The 19137-nt window shown below is 40.1% G+C and overlaps 2 protein-coding genes and 1 pseudogene across 2 annotated transcripts; 1 reads left to right on the top strand and 2 right to left on the bottom strand.

The window, feature by feature from the left end:
- Positions 1-85: 85 nt before the first annotated feature.
- On the bottom strand, positions 86-4476 carry LOC133733063 (ethylene-overproduction protein 1-like). Its single transcript, XM_062160673.1, has 4 exons — positions 2120-4476; positions 1489-1780; positions 1099-1408; positions 86-767 (listed from the first exon to the last, which is right to left on the bottom strand). Exons 1-4 carry the CDS (start codon positions 4114-4116, stop codon positions 556-558), a joined length of 2811 nt encoding a protein of 936 aa, XP_062016657.1. The 5' UTR covers positions 4117-4476; the 3' UTR covers positions 86-555.
- Positions 4477-6821: 2345 nt separating this feature from the next.
- Positions 6822-9690, bottom strand: LOC133733064 (pentatricopeptide repeat-containing protein At2g30100, chloroplastic). Its single transcript, XM_062160674.1, has 2 exons — positions 8604-9690; positions 6822-7914 (listed from the first exon to the last, which is right to left on the bottom strand). The coding sequence occupies exons 1-2, from the start codon at positions 9330-9332 to the stop codon at positions 7141-7143; spliced, it is 1503 nt and encodes a 500-aa protein (XP_062016658.1). The 5' UTR covers positions 9333-9690; the 3' UTR covers positions 6822-7140.
- A 1622-nt stretch (positions 9691-11312) lies between these two features.
- Positions 11313-12496, top strand: LOC133730323 (triphosphate tunnel metalloenzyme 3-like; annotated as a pseudogene).
- Positions 12497-19137: the final 6641 nt, after the last annotated feature.

The following is a 19137-nucleotide window of genomic DNA, read 5'->3' on the forward strand; positions in this document are numbered from 1 at the left end:
AGAAGAAAAAATCTCCAAAAATAAATTGCCTGAAAGAAACAAAATCCCTCCTTTCTTTTGGTATCAGAACTGCTTTCTCCATGTGTTGAACAAAATCTGAATTATATTGCAATAATTGAGATATTTGGATGTCCTCACAACTTGTCTATGTACAACGGAAGAGATCCTTTTTCTCACCAAGAGACGCATCAAACAATTCTCAAGGTATAAGGATTTAACAAAAAGAGAAATTTACAGCAGGGAATTCTAATCTGTAATATATGCTCCTAGCAATTGCTTTAATTTTTTTTCTTCCGCAGCCATCTTTGCTAGATTGCTTGAGAAAAAAAAGGCTGCTCAATGCTTGCTGTTCAACCAACAATGATCTATCCACAATGCCTTATATACATAGAAGTCCCTTGGTCGACTTTTCCTCTTTTGCCAGGTGAGTTTGCAGATGGGACTATCATGATTCCAAGGAAAGTTTTTTTCAAACAATTGAGTCGTGGTATCACTGAAGATGAAGTCTCCCGCACACCGAACTCGTGAGAAGCAATTTATACCAATTAAATTAGTTCAGTCCCGTGCTCTATTATAGAGATCAAGGGTATCTGTGTGGTTGGGGTCCATGCAGAGAGCTGCTTGACAATCTTGTAGGGCAGAGCTGAGGTCTCCACTTGACTCATGAAACGCAGCTCGAAGATGAAGCATTTGCAAGTCAGGCTTGAAGGCTATGGCCTTTGTAAGCTCTTCTACAGCTTCCGATTCTTTTTGTTCATCCATCAGCACTGGTGTCATGGTATTGCATAAATTAGTACAAGACCTTTTCTTACTAACTTTACCTAAGGCCCAATTCCATGCTCTTGTTCTGTATTTTATCTCCTACTTGGTTTTTATAAAACCCTTCCTTGTTTCTTTATTACTCTACTAGATTCTATGTCAGGTCAACCGGAGTGCATTTGCACTCTAATCTAAAACAAATTGAAATATGCTTCTTGTTCTTGGCACCAAGATTGCTAGATGGGTGTTTTCTGATACAAGTTTTTAGTTCTGCAACTACTTACTAGAGAATAGATGCAGCAACAAGGCAAATATAATGTCCAGGGTCAGAAAGATTACCTGCTGCCCTGTATCTGTATGGATACGTTCTCAATGGATCCAAATTTGTTGCCATATCGAGATCTTTCTTAGCCATCTCAGGATCACAGTACTCTGATCGCTTCTCGTACGCTGATGCATTATTTTGTGCCTTTTCTATTAGCTTGGTCATCTCCTCATATGCGGCTTTTCGTTGATTTTTAAGATGATAAACGCGTGCCAATCCTTGGTGAGCTCTTGTATGCTTGATGTCAAGAGCACTCAAGTAGCTGTTTGCTGCCTCCTCAAGCTTACCACAATCAACATATATACTCCCTAAGTTATTTAATGCCTGCAAAAATATCAGAATAACATTTCAAACAAGTATATCAAGGTACAATGATGAAGGACAAAAGCATGGATGATTCTCACCTGTCCTTTTCGAAGACCATCTGATGGGCATTTAAGAGCTTCCTCTAGCAGTTGAATAACATGAGATGAAGATTCAGGGTCCAGGCTAGTATCTGCCAATACATATGCTTTGAGGAAAAAAGCTTCAAATGACCTCCGAGTGTGAATGGACTTTTCAGCTTTTGAGAGAGCTTGTTCACGATTTCCTGTGTCATATAAAATCCATCCTTCATAGACTAGCCTCTCATGGTCAGAGCTAGAATTATTTCTAGCCAACCGCAAACTGCGCATTGCAGCCTTCTGACAGTTCAACCTGAAATACACATATTATTGAAAAGGTTTAATTCAAAATACCAGCAGCACATTTCACCTGATTAATGGCACAGTATGTAACAATTCATTATACCGACATGCAGTTTGGTAGAAGTGACAAAAAAGTGGGGCTGATTTGATTTGATATGATATGGTAAGAACTAAGAACAATTGTAAATTCCACCAATAAAGCATATTTCAGTCAAATTAGGTTCCCAAAGAATCCAGATATCATGATTATGTGATGTAATATTACAGAAGCAAGATGTCGGAAAATACACATCACAAACATTGCAGTTGGATAGCACAGATATCTGTAGCTATGATGGGAAAAACATACCGTAAAAGAAGTAAAGATTGCCGAAACAGTAGGAGGCTCTTTCCAGGGTCGTTCCTTAGCATCTGATGTATGATAGCCAAAGAACCAATGTCATCAACAGAAGACCATTGATCATATAGATGCATCCAGCAATCAGCCTCGGTCATTTGCTTAACCCGATGGCTAAGAACCTCAACCAAGTAATCCCCCCTAGTCTTCCCATGAAACATCATATAATTCGGTTCTAAAGTTAATAAAACACGAATATCTCTCAGAGCACTTTCATAATCTGCAAGAGTGAGGAAGAACCAAGCCCGTAATTCAAGGCAGTCAGGTGAGAGCTTAAACCTAATAGTTTTGTCAATCTCAATAATGGCTCCACTAATTTGCTTCTCCTCCATCTTTGCAATAGCTCTATATTTATATGGAAATGAAAGAACGGGATCTAGTTCAGTTGCAGTGCTCAAATCTGAAATCTTTTCCTTCCCAATATTGTAGAGGGAGCGTTCCTGGTACATCCACCCTGCTGGCTTATACTCAGAGATAATAGAGCTCATCAGTGTATAGGCTGAATACTGTTGCCCCTGCTTGTACTTGGTCCTTGCAACACCGGCCACTGAATAGACATGACCCGCCTCAACTGCAGCCAGGAAACGATATTGTGCATCCTTAAACTCTCTTCTTTCAAGCAAAACACAACCCAGTTGATGCAATGCTAGTGTTTTCTGCCACTTCTGGGTTGCACATTCTTCCAACCTCTCCAACAACATCACAGTGGTAGTTGATACCATACTTTCCTCCATAGCCACATGGCTTAGAAAGTAATACAATAAGAAAGAACCATGCCCGGCCATAGCCAATCTCTCCCTAGTCTTGGAGCTACAAAGAAACTTCATCACCTTCGGATTGTACAAGGAATTCGGGAACTCTCTTAACAATACCTGCAAGCAAGCAGCAACAAGAAGATATGCCATCTCCTCCAAACCATATTCAATAAGAACCAGCGCATCATCAATGTTATCAACCATCGAAGCTAGATAAGCGTCACAGGCAGACATCATCTCCTCACAACAGAACCTATTTGCAAAACAAAGTAGCTCCGCAACAACATCAGGACCAAACAAAGCCAACCTCCTAGTCCTACTATACACTTCCACAGCTCTCATTCCCTTAACAGATATCCCATTTTCTGAAAAATCTATTCTACCCTTTCTCGACTCTTTAAAACTGCCATACAACATAGCCTTAAGTGGACTAGATAGCATCGCAATCTTACCCCTAAGACAATTGATTTCTTCATTGTCAATACAAAATGTAACATTACTTTCCTCCTGCTCTAAACCCACACACTCATTCTCATTGAAACTAGGCACATCAATTGCTTTAGTTTGATCTTGATCACAATGGCAATGGGTAGAAATTAAATTTGGATCAAACCCATATTCCAAAGCAATCTTAGGACACTCAAGAACTTGTCCTCCACAATCCATAGCTGACATACCTGAAAGCTCATCTTCTCTCCTCTCAAACCTCAACCAAGCTGAAAGCACAACCTTGGTGTTGACATCAACAGCATTCTGTCTAGCAGCTCGTAAGCACCTCCGAAGCAATTTGGGGTCGCCAAGGCTGCGCAAGAGAGAGTACTGTTCCACAAACAACAATGATCTATCAGACTGAGATTCACAACTCTCTAACCGCCGATAGAGGTCAGCTAAGATCTCAACAAAGTCAATGGGTTTGAGGTGGGGCTCTATGGAGGGTTCAATGAGGTCTGTATTAGGGAGTCCATGAGGAAGAAGAAGAGCTTCAGTGACTGACACTGAAGAGTTGAAAGATTTGAGCTTTGAGTTTGACCCAAAAGGCTTGAGTAGTTGACTGTTGAGCTTAGCTCTTGAAACACCACCATGGGTTTTACCAGTTGAGGTTTCTACTGGATTCAAAGCATGGACTTGGGTGCTTGTGAATCGTTCTAGAAACTTAAGAGCACGCATATCTAAATGACAATATATCTTCTGCATATATACACTAACAGATAATACGACTCTAAAGCTTGAAACTTTCACAAGCCCAGAACACTAAAAATGTTGGGTTTTGAAAGTGAGGAGGTGGTAAAGCTCGAAACTCTCACAAACCCAGAACACTTAAAATGTTGGGTTTTGAAAGAGAGGTGGTACAGCTTGAAAGTTTCACATACCAAGGTGGTCTTTGTCTGTCAAGAAGAAAGCTGAAAGAAAATGGTCACTGGTTTTGGGTTTGCTCTTTTCTTTCATGGGATATAGAACATAAGAAAATTGCTAAGCTTTGTCACTCTGTGTTGGATGTCAAAAGGGGTTTTGGTGAACCGGAAACTCTGAAAGGTTTAGTCGTTTAGGTGGCTAGCTCAGACAAGTTTTTCTTGGAGTTAGTTCAGTGCCCGGACCATTATCACCCACTCCAACTCTGCCACGTGGTTTTCAAAATGAAAAATGGGGCAATCCAAGAGAGTTGGTCAACTGGTTAATTTCAATTTAGCTTATCTTCAGCTTAACTGCTAATTAATTAATTAATTATGCGACTACAAGATGTGGATTCAGGAGAAATTGCTAGTTAAGCAAAGGTATATAGCATCATAGAGTGCGCTTGTAAACAAAAGTAACTTCAAACGTTAATGTGTCCCATCTTACACCAAAAAGGATTCTTAGGCAACTTTCTTTTTCCGACCAGTTGAGAGTAATTGGGTACCTACTTACATTTAAGAAAGTTCTAATTTTATGATAAAAATCCGGCTACTCCTCACTAAAATATGTCTATGTTACTATGTATATCGAATTAGATTATAAATTAAGCGAATTAGATTATGAATTAGATATTGCGGTTAAATGTTTAAATCAAAGATAGTCCTATAAATTAGTTCTTAAGAATCAAAATATGTAAGAACGAATCAAATAAGGAGTTCGGTAATGAACTATATTTAGCAAGGGACTCGGAGACCCAAATTACCAAATGGGTTAGGAAGACAATAGATTTGAGTATACCTTCTCTGCCTATCTTAATTTATACCAAGCTTATGCCTCTATGGTGGTCTTTCTTCTGCAAACCTAAAATATTGTCTGACATAAACTATTGAGAAGTTTGGTGAGCATCTCTATAATGTAATGTCTGTGACATCACTGCAACTTGGAAGCTTTGCATAGAATATATAACAAAGCAGCAGAACAGAAACAGCAATGGTGGGAATAATTTATCTCAATCAGGTCACAAAAATGTATCATAGCAAAGAGCCAAGAAATTATGACCACGTGCCTACAACACAATCCATGTGAGGATTCTGAAGCAGCTTTGTTTCTCATCGGTTCTTGACAGCAAGCAAATTTGCACCAACGTGTAAATCACCAGACTGCTGCTATATATTGTCTGCTAAACCAACCAAAACAACTTGCTTTGGCAATACAAATCTGTGTATCTATGGAAGCAAGGACTCTTGCCCATATCATAGGTAGTTCTGTTGTGAAACAGCTATACATAAATTTCTGAGGCAAATATTAAGAACAGTCCTCGACTCTCGAATTGATGAACCGCTTTTCTTGAATCGAGGACCGTCCTTAATATTTACCAACATATTTTATGCACACCAACGGTTGCCATGGCTTGGACAACAGTGAGAAGCAAAGTTCTAACTTCTAACTCAAAAGCAACACTCATTCCTACTCTTCTTTTCATCCACAGAACCTCTTTGTGAGATGACGGCATGTCCCAGAAACAAAACCTTCCCGAGTCCATTTTGGTTCTCAGACTTGTTACTGGTCCATGCTCCACAATATACTGGGTCATGCTGTCTCAGAATCAATGCAATAAGGTCAAACATGATGGCTATAGAACTAAATGATTTCAGATTAACGTGAAAACATATGTGGTTCAAAGAAGATAGAGATAGCATTAGACATCTTTAGATTACACACCACACATACATAAGCTATCCAGCTACACTGCTCCCCTATCAGCTGCATTACAGAGTCCTTAAAATTATTAAGTCATAAGACAATCACATAATTTACACGTGAAGATGGATTAGATGGCACCCACCCAATGAGATTCCTGATAATTCTTTTTTTTAAATAAGAAACGATTAAAGTGGGTGACTGTAAAGACAACGATTAGAGAAAGAATAGGAAATAAAGCAGTACCAGCACCAATAACTCAATCCAGGAGATGTATTGCTATTGAAAAAGTCGTGCATTTTCTAATCTAAATAAGATAAAGAGGCCAGCCCAATAAGGAAGCAAACCAACCATTCTATTTTTCTAAAAGAAATATCCTCTCCGAGTCCAACATTTGATTGAATACAGAAAAACATAATAAAGTTGGAATCTTTCATTAAAATAAAACACGACTTGAATTGTTGAAATCAGACGAACTAAAATAATACTAGTTGTTGTTAGTGGAGGTTAAATGGTCTTAGTCATAACTCTGGCTCCAGGATAGCAATGATCTGTTCAGTCATGCATAGAAGCACATACAAACACACTGACACAGATTTTATGCTATTATAGACATACCGACGATGTGTGCAATAAAAGGAACATTAATACCACAGAGTTTTTCTTCCTTCTTACAGGGAATCATCAATCCTAAGATGAAAATCTGACAATGCACATTATTGACAATGCAATTTCATGATAAAACTGTAAGTCAGGGACACAGATTCATGAGAAAGATGAAAATGTAAAAGCAAAATAAGTCGAAGTGCCCGCTGCAAACATACCTGTAGCATATATACGAAGTCTACTTAATTACACAGTGTTGAAGCTTCATTATTACGTTTACAGCAGCCACCATATACACAAGTGAAAGATCCCCAAGAACAATATATACTCAAGAACGACTTTTAGACATCGCAGTTTATCAGCCTCTAGGTTTTGACCAGGTCAAAGCTTGAAGCCTCCCATAACTATACAAAATCAACATGTAAAAAGCACCACGACTATAGGTGCTTGTGCTATAAATATTGACCCACAAGACTATACTTCAATATTCACCAAATCTGTTAACTTCTTGCCAATTCTCTAGACCGTCTTTATGATCCAAAGCTTATGTTTCTTTATATACAGATATACGAGACAGGATTCAATCAAATTGGCATCTGAAAGGCGCTTGCAAAGTTTGAGGTAAGTATCTACAGTACCAGACTGTTGAATCCTTTTCCGTAGTCCATGCAACACAGCTGCTCTATCCAAATACTCCGGGAACAAACCCAAATCAAGCATTTTAATTACTGTTTCTGCAGCATCATCAAAATGTCCTCCTTTAATGTAACCTCTTAACAGCCATGAGAGGCTTTTCTTCTTACATAAAGAGCTGCTAACCTCTGTCCTAGTAAGCAACCTTGCAATGGCACTGGTTTCCTTGCGGGAAGCACAGATGGCTAAAACAATGTCATAAAGGTCCCCATCAGGCTCTTTACCCACAAGCTTCATTTCCCACAACTGTCTTTCGGCCTCAAGTCCACGTCCAGAACAGATATACATAGCCAGAAGCCTCTCATGAACCACCCCACAGAGTGAAGAACTTCCCTCTTGAATCACCCAATTAGACAATTGTAATCCATCAGCTAGAAGATCCGACTGATACTTCTCAATTAGCCCAACATCTTCTGAATCAAACTCAGCCACTAGCCCAGCCCTTGTAAGAGCTTTCAACTTGCGTAAAGCTTTCCCAAGCTCATTTAGTTCTTTAACCACAGCTGTCATTGCAATGAGGTAGCTGTAAACCTCTGGCTTCAACCCAGATTCTCTTAGTTGAATTACAAACTTCACTGAATCCCTATAGTTACCGTCAACCTGCAGAAGCATATTTAATTGGTTCATTGACATACCTTTGACAACTATATAGACTGTACCACATGTGTTAAATAGATTAACATGAAAAACAGAATACGAAACTCAATGCTAACTGTGCTAAGTAATGTTAAAAGACTCGATAAACATCATAAAGTAAACTAAAGCGAACAACTTTCTCTCTACTGATATGTGTTTTAGTAGTATACCAACTAACAGCATTCATTATCAATTCATATAATAATTACGGGCCGTTGAAATCAACCAGCGGCGTATAGCAAATGGACAGTCTAAACATTAACCATTTGAACTGTATAAGTTAATAACAAATTGGCACTACAAGAGAAAATTGTAAATGTGCTAAGGAATTGTGAAGCAATTGACAAACTTTGCAAACCACACTAATGCCAACGACTTCCTTTCTACTAATTATTTATGTTTTGAACTGTATAACACTTGACAGTCTACTGGACATAAGTATCAAACCTTTGATCTGTATAATCCAGGAACAAGACAAGCACTCAGATTTATCCTAATAATTCAGCATCACATCCGAAACAAGCTCAACCTAAACTTAACATAATAAAAGACGTGCACAAGGTAAACTCAGCAGCATCTAAATTCACAAGTGAAGAACAATACTACTAACAACGGAACAGCATTATATGAGAAACAGTAAACAAAACACTCACCATCATCTTCCAAGCAAGATACCCAGTTGGTCCTCCTTTATGTCCATCTCGATCATCCTCCTCAGAATACACAATCCCGCGTTTCAACACTTCTTTCACAAACAAAACCGCATTCTCCTTCTCCCCCATCTCCCAATACAACGAAATCACCTTCTCCATCATGCTAAAACTCGGCTTCAAACCAACACAATCCACATCCACCAGAAGGTCAATCACATCAGCGACATCATTCCCCTCCTCAATCAACCTCTTCAACCAACCACACATTATCGAAACCATAAGCTCCATGGTCTCCTTATCGACCCGGTTCTCCTTCCGGAGCCACTCAAACACCTCAAGTGCACACCACGAGTCCCTACCCTCCTGCGAAAAATACACCAACACAAGCTGTAGCTCTCTCGCCGATAACCGGTCATTCATTTCCTCAAGAACATCAGACGGCTCCCTTCTCATCCTCTCTAACTCCTCAATTGCCTCAAAGAAACTCTCACCCATCTCATCCTCATCGTCACTAGTCACAAACTGGTCCAACTGAACCGATTTAAAAATCCTAAAGTCACGAACTTTACTCGATTTCGCAACCACAAAGTTGGTATTCTGCTGTTTGCAGATTACAGAACAAACCCTAGCACAAGAATTTGCTGAAAACCCCTTTGAACCGCTAAAACGGTACCGTTTAACTGCAAAACACGTCTGGGTCAAAGAAGCAAGGCCCTGAGCAGAGGCCATCTTCTTCACCAAAATCCCCAATACAACTCAATCCAGAGAAAACCAAACTAACACCCTACAAAATTAGGTAGGCTTCCATTGCTGTAAAGTAAAATTCACGTCAAGTAAAGCATACCCTTTGTCTCGAATTGAAGGAAGAGCAGGGATTCAAAGTTGTTGCCTTTTTGTTTCTCTCATTCCCAAATCTGAATTCTGGACCCAGGAAGTTAGGGATTGGAGGTGGAAGCCCTAATTTGGGGGGTTTGGATAATCCAAAGTGTTGTGTTGTTATTTGGGAGGGGGTTTTGGAATTGTGAGGTGCTGCTGTAATGGCCGAGCTCTGCCACCACTGGTGTGACACTGACGCCCAAAACCGTAGAGTTTGATTTTCACCGTTGCGTTTGGTGACGTGTCGTAAGCAAGACTTTTGGAGGAAAGTGGCGCCGAACTACCACGTGTGTATATGAGAAGTCCACTCTAGAGTCTAGATTAATATTGATTCTCATTTCTGTTTGCTCGCGAAGAGATTCTCTTGTGAATTCACCTTCTCTATTTTACGATTCACATTCCATCTTTCGTTTTTTAGCATTGTAAGTTTTTTCTTTAGTGAAAGTTCGATAAACAAGTTATCAGCACAAATTTTGGGTGAAGCGAATAGTTTTGCTTTGCTAGAGTTTTGCCCTAATCGCAAAACTATTCGAGCATTCTTATGGGAGAGGCGGCCGACTTGGGTCGACGATTCTGGCATGTAGGTTCCGCCCTTCTTTTTCCGGTTGACGGATCTCCCGCGATTTGGTTGTCGGTTCTGGTTACGGTTACAATCTACACTGCTCAAATGACCTCGCAGTGCAATATGCCTCTCGGCATTTGGTCTGGTTCTTGTTACATTTCATTATTGATGCGTCTATGCATCTTGTTTAGTTTTTTCTTTCAATTCGATGTTTTACATCGTCGCATTGTACTCCTCCTTAGTTTGCATTTAATATATTGATTATCGTTTCCCTCTCAAAAAAAAAAAAAAAAAAAAAAAAGGGTGTGGATTGTAAAATTGGGAGTGTGAATTTCACTCTCATTTGTTTTTTGTTTTATTTGTTTTGGGTTTTGTCCCTTTTCACTAATTTTAGAGATTTTTTTCTCACTTACATCACTCACTTATTTTTTTTCCCACTTACCCCTAATACCTCTTATAAGTTGTTCCCAAATACCCAATTAATTTTTTTTAAATTTCTATTTATTTTTTAGACTATTTTGACCTCACCCCTTTGTCACATAGACAGATAAGCTATAAGAGATTTCATCGAACTCCGTCGTTAAGACCGAAAATTTACAGGTCTCATTTTCAAATGGGGTCCTTATTCTTATAATTTTGTTGAGTGCTTTGATAGATTAAAGCACAACACTTTTAGCGAGAAGAGGTCAAATGGAACGAAATCTATAGAGGCATATAGCCTTTGGGACACTCTCAACCAATTCGGTGGCTTAGGCCATTCAAAAATTCAAATTGCTGTCAGCTCAAGATACAAAAAAAAAAAATGATCATTCTGGACTCTATTGAGGTTGTATGTTTTGGATAATATCCACCTCTTGCACATTCAAAAATGGGTCAAAGTTGTCAGATTTGACGTTGTTTGTTGAAACAAAGAAGTCACCCCAAGCTTCACATAAAGCAATAGGATGGTCGTTGGTCATCTTATTTTTAAATGAGAGAATCATCCGCATAGTGATAAGGATTGATTCAAATTTGAATTATACCAATCCTCATAACAAGCTAGTTAATCATTAAGCTTATAAAAGAAGGCTTACAACGAAAAGGCAGGGGATGAGGAAAAAAAAAAAAGGATTAAATTCAGTTTAGTCTCTTGAACTTTAGGGCTAAAATCAGTTTGGTCTCTCTTTCTGAGAATTAATCACGATGGTCCCTATACTCTCAAATGACATCACCTGAGTCCAAAATTTGAATTTGACTTGAAACATGAAGTCATGTGCTGAGTTGGAGCTGACATGGGGGCCCACTTTTCAGCCATTGACCCCCTTAAGAAGAGTAAATTCCCAAAATAACTTTTAAAGCTAAATTCATAAAAAAAAAAATTTGAACTCTCTCTTTCATATAGAAACCCCTACTCCTTGACCATTTCATCCTCTCCTCCGGCGATCTCCGATCAGAAAACTGGTCACCTTAATTATCCTTTAACTCCTCCTACGGCCAAGTCACCACCTTGCTGGCGTCGTTCCACCTCGAAATCCACTGTCAGGAGAATCTCTTATTCGATGGCTCCAAAGCCGAGCTCTCGTCGCACCGAACAGTCCCAGCTCCGATTCTCCGACCGGAAAAACCCTCCGTGCGCGGTGACGCTGAAGGCGAAGTTGGTGAGGGCCGATGGCATCTGTCGAGTGGAGGAGGACGAAAAGGAGGTGGACCCGACGATTGGGTAGGAATGCGTCGTCGAGCCGAAGAAGTTGATGTCGGTGGAGTCGAGGGTTTTGAGGAAGGTGAGAGAGGAATTTGGGGTTTGTTGGGATGGGAGGGTCTGGGAATCTGAGGGATAGCCGTCCTGAGATTCTAACGACCTGAGGCGAATAATTAAAATGTGGCCCCTCAAATAGATAGATAAATACAAATATATTTTTCGTCAAATGATCATGTGTTTTGAACTCAATTGAAAAAAAAAATTTGTTTTGATTAAAATAAATACAACAAAAGTATTAAATTTTTATTCATACATAAAGTTTTGAAAAACAAAAATAATTTATATGGAGAAGGAATGGAAAACTGGCCGGGCTGCGAGGTGTCAGAACTCAAAGGTAAAGGAAAAGGAGAAAATATTGACTTAATTCATTGAAAAGAAGAAGAGGGCAAAAAGTCAGAGCCAAAGCTCGAACCTCTGTTGTGAGCTGGTCAAAATAATAGGTTTCCGCTGGGACAAGATGATACTTAGCATTCATCAGCGCAAAAACAATATATATTCCCTTGATAACATATATATAGGATTAAAATCTCGGAGGCCCCCAGAGACCGGTGGCTTGAGACGGCTGCCTCAGGCGGCAGCCCTTAGGGCCGGCCCTGGAAATGGTTGAAATTGGAGGTGGATGAGACTAAGTATGAGTTTGGAACTTGTTATGAGATTGAATGTGAGAGTGTTGATTCAGATGGAGCTAAGGAGAAGCTCGAGGAAGAAAAAGAATGAGGTACCAGATCTGAGGTCTTGATGAGGCCTTTGAGGCGCGTCGGAGGAGGTCTTGGAGCGGCGGGTCCCAGAATGAGGGCTGGAGATGAAGAGGAGGGGTTGGGTTGGGGATTTAAGGAAGGAGACGAAGAGTGGAGAAAGAGAGAGAGGGAGAAATTAGACTAAATTAGAAATGTCCATTTTGCCCTTCTTAGGGAGTTTGAAGTATGAAAAATGGGCCCCTATGTTGGCTCCAACTCAGCACATGACGTCATGTCTCGAGCCAAATTCAAATTTTAGACTCGGGTGATATCATTTGAGAGTATAAGGACCATCATGATTAATTCTCAGAAAGATAGACCAAACTAATTTTAGCCCTAAAATTCAGGGGAGTAAACTGAATTTTTTCCAAAAAAAAGAACTACAAAGCAGAAGAACAAAAAAGAAATACAGAGAGCATACGCAACAGAGAGAGAGAGAGAGAGAGAGAGAGAGAGAGAAGAAACAGAGAAGGAAGGACCAAGCTTTGGTAGTAGTAGAGAAAAGTTGCAAGTATACATCTGCCTCCCTGTGATATAAGCCTCTCCAATTATTCCTTATATGTCTTGTACCGGCTCTCCAAAGACTTTAATAGGCCATTCATGAACGACCACAATTATTAGAGTAGGCCTCATCATTTAGCCCTTCGGCCCTAAGCCCGCTACCCGGCCCTTGCATTAGGGCGGGCCGGCCCTACCCTTTCTCAAATAGGGTAGGGTAAGGGTCATGCAAATGAAGCCTGGCCCTACCCTACGGCCCGGCCCGGCCCTTTAAGCCCGCCCAATTAAACCCTAATAATTTTCTATTTTTTCTATTTTTAAAATATGTTTCTCTTTAGTCTATAACATACAACTTATCTCATTTTTGTAATTGATTTCCTAAGCTTTATTTTCTTTAATTTTTGTTTCCTTTGTTAAACAACAATTAATTTTGTGTTAAAGTAAAATGACAATTGGAATTGGTCTACTCATTTCATTTCATAGCCCCTTTATATAGGGAGAGAATTACAATGGAAAGAACAATTACAATGATGACATTAAACGCTAATTGATCCGTAATTGTGCTTATTGATGGTAATCACTGATTCCTTGATTTCCTCTCCGTCAGTCGCTTTGACGAAGGCACATAATGTGCTTTTCCTTTAACACTCCCCCTTGTGCCAAGTCAAAGACTAAATGGTGCATGAGTTGTTGCCTCACTAAAAACCTTGCCAAGTAACAATAAAAACCTTGTGGGACAAAAAATACACCTTGGTCGAAGGAAAAGAGCACAACGCACCTTCTACATTTGAGTATGACATGTGTGTGTTAGACTCCCCCTGATGTCTACACCTCTCCCTGATACTTACATTAATCAGGGGAGCTTAGAAAGTTTTCGCATTCCTATGCTTTTCACATGTTTCTCAAATATGGCCTTGGGCAATGATTTGGTGAACAAACCTGCCACATTCTCCTCAGACCTTATTTGATTCTTTTGAACCTTGAGGAGGGCCTATTGTTGCTGATTGTAGAAAAACTTTGGCGATATGCATGTGTCTTGTATTATCACCCTTGATATATCCTAGCTTCATCTGTTCGATGCAAACTGCATTATCTTCATAAATGCAAGTAGGCTCTTCAGTGGTAGAACTCAAACCACTAGTCCCTCGAATATGTGTGATGATAGCTCTTAACCATACACACTCACGAACTGCCTCATGTAGAGCAATGATCTCTAAGTGGTTCGAGGAGGTAGCCACAAGAGTTTGCTTGGTTGATCTCCAAGATATCGCCGTGTTCCCAATGGTAGATACATAACCAGTTTGGGAACGATCTTTATGTGGGTCAGAGAGGTACCCAGCATCAGCAAAACCAACCAAAACGTTATTTGGCGTTTCAGTGTAGTGAGTGGCGCTTTCACCATCAACATTTCCTTTAGGGATTGCAGTTCCATCTGCGGTCCCTCTTGTCTCTCTGTAGGGAAAGAACAGTCTCAAGTCAATGGTTTCTTTTAGGTATCGGAAAATGTTCTTGATACCATTCCAGTGACGCTGCGTTGGCGCTGAGCTAAATCTAGCTAACAAGTTCACTGAGAATGTAATGTCTAGTCGAGTATATTGGGCTAAGTACAATAATGCGCCTATTGCACTTAGATAGGGAATTTCAGCTCCCAACACCTCTTCTTCATCTTCCTTTGGACGAAATGGATCTTTCCTTGCATCCAAACTTCGACCGATCATGGGAGTGCTAGCAGGATGCGCTTTGTCCATGTTAAATTGCCTGACTTTTGGACATATGCAGACTGGTGGATTAGTATTCCACAAACTCGGTGTTCTAGTTCAAGGCCTAGACAGAATCAAGTTTTCTCTTATTTCATCTCAAGATCCTTCATCTCAAATTCGGATTTCAAGTAGCCCGCGGTTTCTCTTATTTCATCAAGAGTACCTATTATGTTCATATCATCGACATATGCTGCTACAATTGCAAATCCGGAACTTGTTTTCTTTATGAATACGCAGGGGCATAATTCATCGTTCTTATATCCCTTCCCAATCAAGTAGTCACTTAGACGGGTATACCACATCCGCCCGGATTGTTTTAATCCGTAAAGTGAGCGTTTCAACCTAATTGCAAACGCACTCCGTGGTTTAGAATCACTTAACTTGGGTAATGTAAAGCCATCAGGCACTTTCATATATATATATATATATATATATATCTTTGAATCTAGATCCCCATAGAGATATGCAGTAACCAGATCTATGAGCTGCATTTCCAGTCTTTTGGAAACTACTAACCTAACTAAGTAGCGGAACGTTATAACGTCCATTTTGGGAGAGAATGTCTCCTCGTAGTCAATTCCAGGGCGTTGTGAGAAACCTTGCGCCACAAGGCCAGCCTTGTACCTTAGGACTTCATTCTTCTCATTACGCTTTCTGACAAAGGTCCATTTATGTCCTACAGGCTTTACACTTGGTGGGGTTAGACTACCGGACCAAATACCTGTCTCTTTGTCAGAGAATCTAATTCTGTCTGGATTGCTTCTTTCCATTTAGACCAATCGGCTCTTTGTTGACATTTTGCAACAGAGCGTGATTCGATATCATCGTGCTCTATGATTCCTTGAGCAACAGTATATATCATCAATGTGTATGGAAGATCTTTCTATCAACTCATACACACTCTCATAATCCTCTGAGATTTCTTTGTTCTCTGGAATCATTTTTAACATCGGAGCGTCCTCTAGTATTGATTCATGGACATAACTATAATCAGAGACAATCTCATGAGAAGGATTCTATACATTGATGATTGGTTTGTGCCTTACTCACCCTCTTCTTCCTTGGGTGAGTGTCAATCGAACCAAGTGGCCTCCCCCTCTTCCTTGGGGAGCCACGGCCTCAACCATACCTCCACTAAGTGCGGTTGCAGAGCCTCTATCTGTGGCACCGTGCCCCTTGTTGGGGACTTCTAACCTTGCAGGCACATTTGCAGCTGGTATATGTGATCTCGTCATTTTTGTGATATCAGTAAACGCATCAGGCATCGAATCTGCTACGTTCTGAAGATTGATTATTCTTTTCACTTCACTTTCACTTTGTGAAGTGCGGGGATCAAAATGAGACAGAGTGGGGACAAATCACGACAATTCCTGTCGTTCCCTTGGAAAATCCTTTTTCGTATCTCCCCCTAACGACGGGAAGACTGTCTCATCAAAGTGACAATCCGCAAATCTAGCGGTAAAGAGATCGCCTGTCAAGGGTTTCCAAATAGCGGATAATTGTTGGGGATTCGTATCCAACATAAATACTTAATCGTCTCTAAGGACCCATTTTGGTGCGCTGTGGAGGCGCAATAGGCACATATACTGCGTAACCAAATATGCGTAAGTATGAAATGTCAGGCTCATATCCAGTTACCAACTGGTACGCAGAAAATGGTTGGCTAGCAATGAGTTTGAAATGAGTAAGTAAAGCTGCGTGCAATATTGCATAACCCCAGGCAGATATAGGCAGGTTGGTGCGCATAACCAATGCCCTAGCCACCATCTGTAGCCTTTTGATGGTGGCTTCTGCGAGACCGTTTTGTGTATGCACATGGGGTACAGGATGCTCTACATCGATCCCAATAGGCATGCAATATTCATCAAATGCTTTTGATGTAAACTCTCCAGCGTTATCAAGCCATATAGACTTGATAGGGTGATCAGGGTGGTGAGCCCTTAAACGTATAATCTGTGCTAGGAGTTTTGCAGAATTTCTTGTGGACAATAAAGCGACATGTGACCAGTGTGTCGAAGCATCCACCAGAACCATAAAGTACTTGAATGGTCCGCATTCTGGATGGATAGGTCCACAGATATGTCCTTGTATCCTTTGTAAGAATGGAATGTTTTATGTTATATCTTTAGCATAGGGAGGTCTCGATCCTGTTTTTGCTAAAGAGCAGGCTTTGCAAAACGAGTGATGTGCCTTTGAGATAGTCAATGAGGCATAATGGGAGGGAGGTATTGCTTCTGGTACTTCAGAAGGCAATGACTGCATTTGAGCAATACTAGAACCGACACCTTGCAGTGTGACAGATTTTTGTCCCATTTTATTTTTCACTCGAAAGAAGGGATGTCCTTATGAGTTCTTTAAAATACGGATCATCATGTCATGACCAGGGTGCCCTAGGCGGTCATGCCAAAGCCTATATGAGTTAGTGTCCCACATTTCATTGTTGGTGACAGCATAGGATTCAATGATCCGAATCGTAGTGAGGTACAGTCCACTAGATTGACTCATAAGTTTCTCTAAAATGCGTTTCCTTCCACATTTATTAGAGGTAATATGAATGTATTCAGTTCCATTCTCACAGTATGTTTTTACATGATAACCGTTGGCACGAATATCTTTGAAGCTTTAACAAGGTTCGATTAGCTCTTGGTGCATACAGAGCGTCTTTGACTTTAAATATATCTCAGATTCTTTAGAGTATTTCTATTTTAGTAGAATGATAATCTTTTCATTCTAATAATAATTTTTTCTTTAGATGTATTGCTTTACATCTTTATATTGCAATTTTGAACCATGTAAGTATGTGTAGTAAATAAATTTGAATAAATTCAGTGCTTGAGAATAAAATTCCAAATTTATTTATAAGCCAACGATAATCAAATCAAGGTCATGTTCAGAAATCTAATTCATCAAACCATTATTGAAAATAAACTTTAAGACCAAGTAATAGTCTAATTAAAAATGAGGCATTATGCTTTCACATCTATCTTTGGAAAATAAAATAAATAATGCAGATCAGTCAAAATTTGGGGCATCGGTTGACTGAGCAAGTTCCTTGTTGCCATTAAAGTCTGCAATTGTGAGGTTGACGTCTGGGTCATGGCCTCCTTCTTCCATATAGTGAGTCTCTTGTTCTTTAGACTCCCTATACCTCTTGTAATTGGTTGCTACTCTGTTGCTTGCTTGACAGTTCTTGTACCAATGCCCAATGACTCCACACCTATAGCATGGTTCATTGCCAACTCTATTCTGTTTGACTGAAGGGTTCATCGGTGCACTTTGCACCTTGTTTCCATGACCACTAGGGCCAGCACCACCATCTCTGCGCCATACATTGGGAGGGCCTCCACGGCCCATATCACGACCCCCATGTCCCTTGCCACGTGGTGCATTGTTGCCACGTGGGTAGGGATCAGCACGTCCAACCCCCTTTGCATTGGGGTTCTTTCCACCTTTCACTTTGCCATAATTAGCCTCATGTATTTTCTTTGTCCCAACAGGCCTGACATTGTTGTTCAAAAGAACCTCATTATGCCTCTCAGCCACTTGCAATAGGTTGATCAGCTTGTTGAAGGTTGTGATTCTTTTGTTATCATACTCCAGCCTATACTGGTTCGCTAGTATAATTGCTGAAGTAGGAAAAGTGGAAAGAGTCTTCTGGATCATATCATCTTCTGTGAGTTCCTTTCCACAGAAATTTAGACGTGCTTTTAGGCGCAACATATCCTTGTTGAAGTCATTTACCCTTTTATAGTCAAGCAAGCGGATTTCATTCCACTGAACGGTCAGTTCTGGGAGCAATGTGTCATGAATGTTCCCAAAATGTCCCTTAAGGGCATCCCACAGATCTTTGGGTGTCTTCAACTGAAGGTATTCCCAGCGGAGGCTAGGATCAATATGTCGCCTCATAAACATTAAGGCATTTGCTTTCACCTTGTCAAACGGTCCATTGTCTTTGGGATCGGTAATGGTGGCAGTGTAGTCTCTTGCCATAAAGGCAGTTTCTACATCGGAAACCCAACGGTGGTACTCAAGTCCGTCTGAGTCCAAAATGTCAAATTCAGGTCGAGTTGGATCAGCCATCTACATAAACAAGAGAGAAGAAATAAATTACGCAGTCATAAAGACATTCACGTGGATTATTTTCCAAACATATGAATTAGATTTCAAGACCAAGATTCGTAATGGTCACATATTTTTTCGATGCTATGTGAAATTACTTTATCACAGTAAGTGTGTGTGTATAATGCGCATGAATTTTCATTATCATGTCAAAACGCAATTTTTGTATATTGCATTCTAAAAATAGCCATAGCATATTAGCATATTTAATAATAAATCATAGCAAATAAAGGCATGCATAGGA

This window comes from Rosa rugosa, chromosome 2 (assembly GCF_958449725.1).
Source record: "Rosa rugosa chromosome 2, drRosRugo1.1, whole genome shotgun sequence".
NCBI classification, from domain to species: Eukaryota; Viridiplantae; Streptophyta; class Magnoliopsida; order Rosales; family Rosaceae; genus Rosa; species Rosa rugosa.

Excerpts from the sequence above, each read along its gene's own strand:
- LOC133733063 (XM_062160673.1), bottom strand. The coding sequence starts at position 4,116 with ATGCAGAAGATATATTGTCATTTAGATATGCGTGCTCTTAAGTTTCTA. Across the intron at positions 1,781-2,119 it reads CAATCTTTACTTCTTTTACG|GTTGAACTGTCAGAAGGCTG; the intron begins GTATGTTTTTCC and ends TGTGTATTTCAG. Across the intron at positions 768-1,098 it reads ATACAGATACAGGGCAGCAG|TGCTGATGGATGAACAAAAA; the intron begins GTAATCTTTCTG and ends CCATGACACCAG.
- LOC133733064 (XM_062160674.1), bottom strand. The coding sequence starts at position 9,332 with ATGGCCTCTGCTCAGGGCCTTGCTTCTTTGACCCAGACGTGTTTTGCA. Across the intron at positions 7,915-8,603 it reads ATCTTGCTTGGAAGATGATG|GTTGACGGTAACTATAGGGA; the intron begins GTGAGTGTTTTG and ends ATGCTTCTGCAG.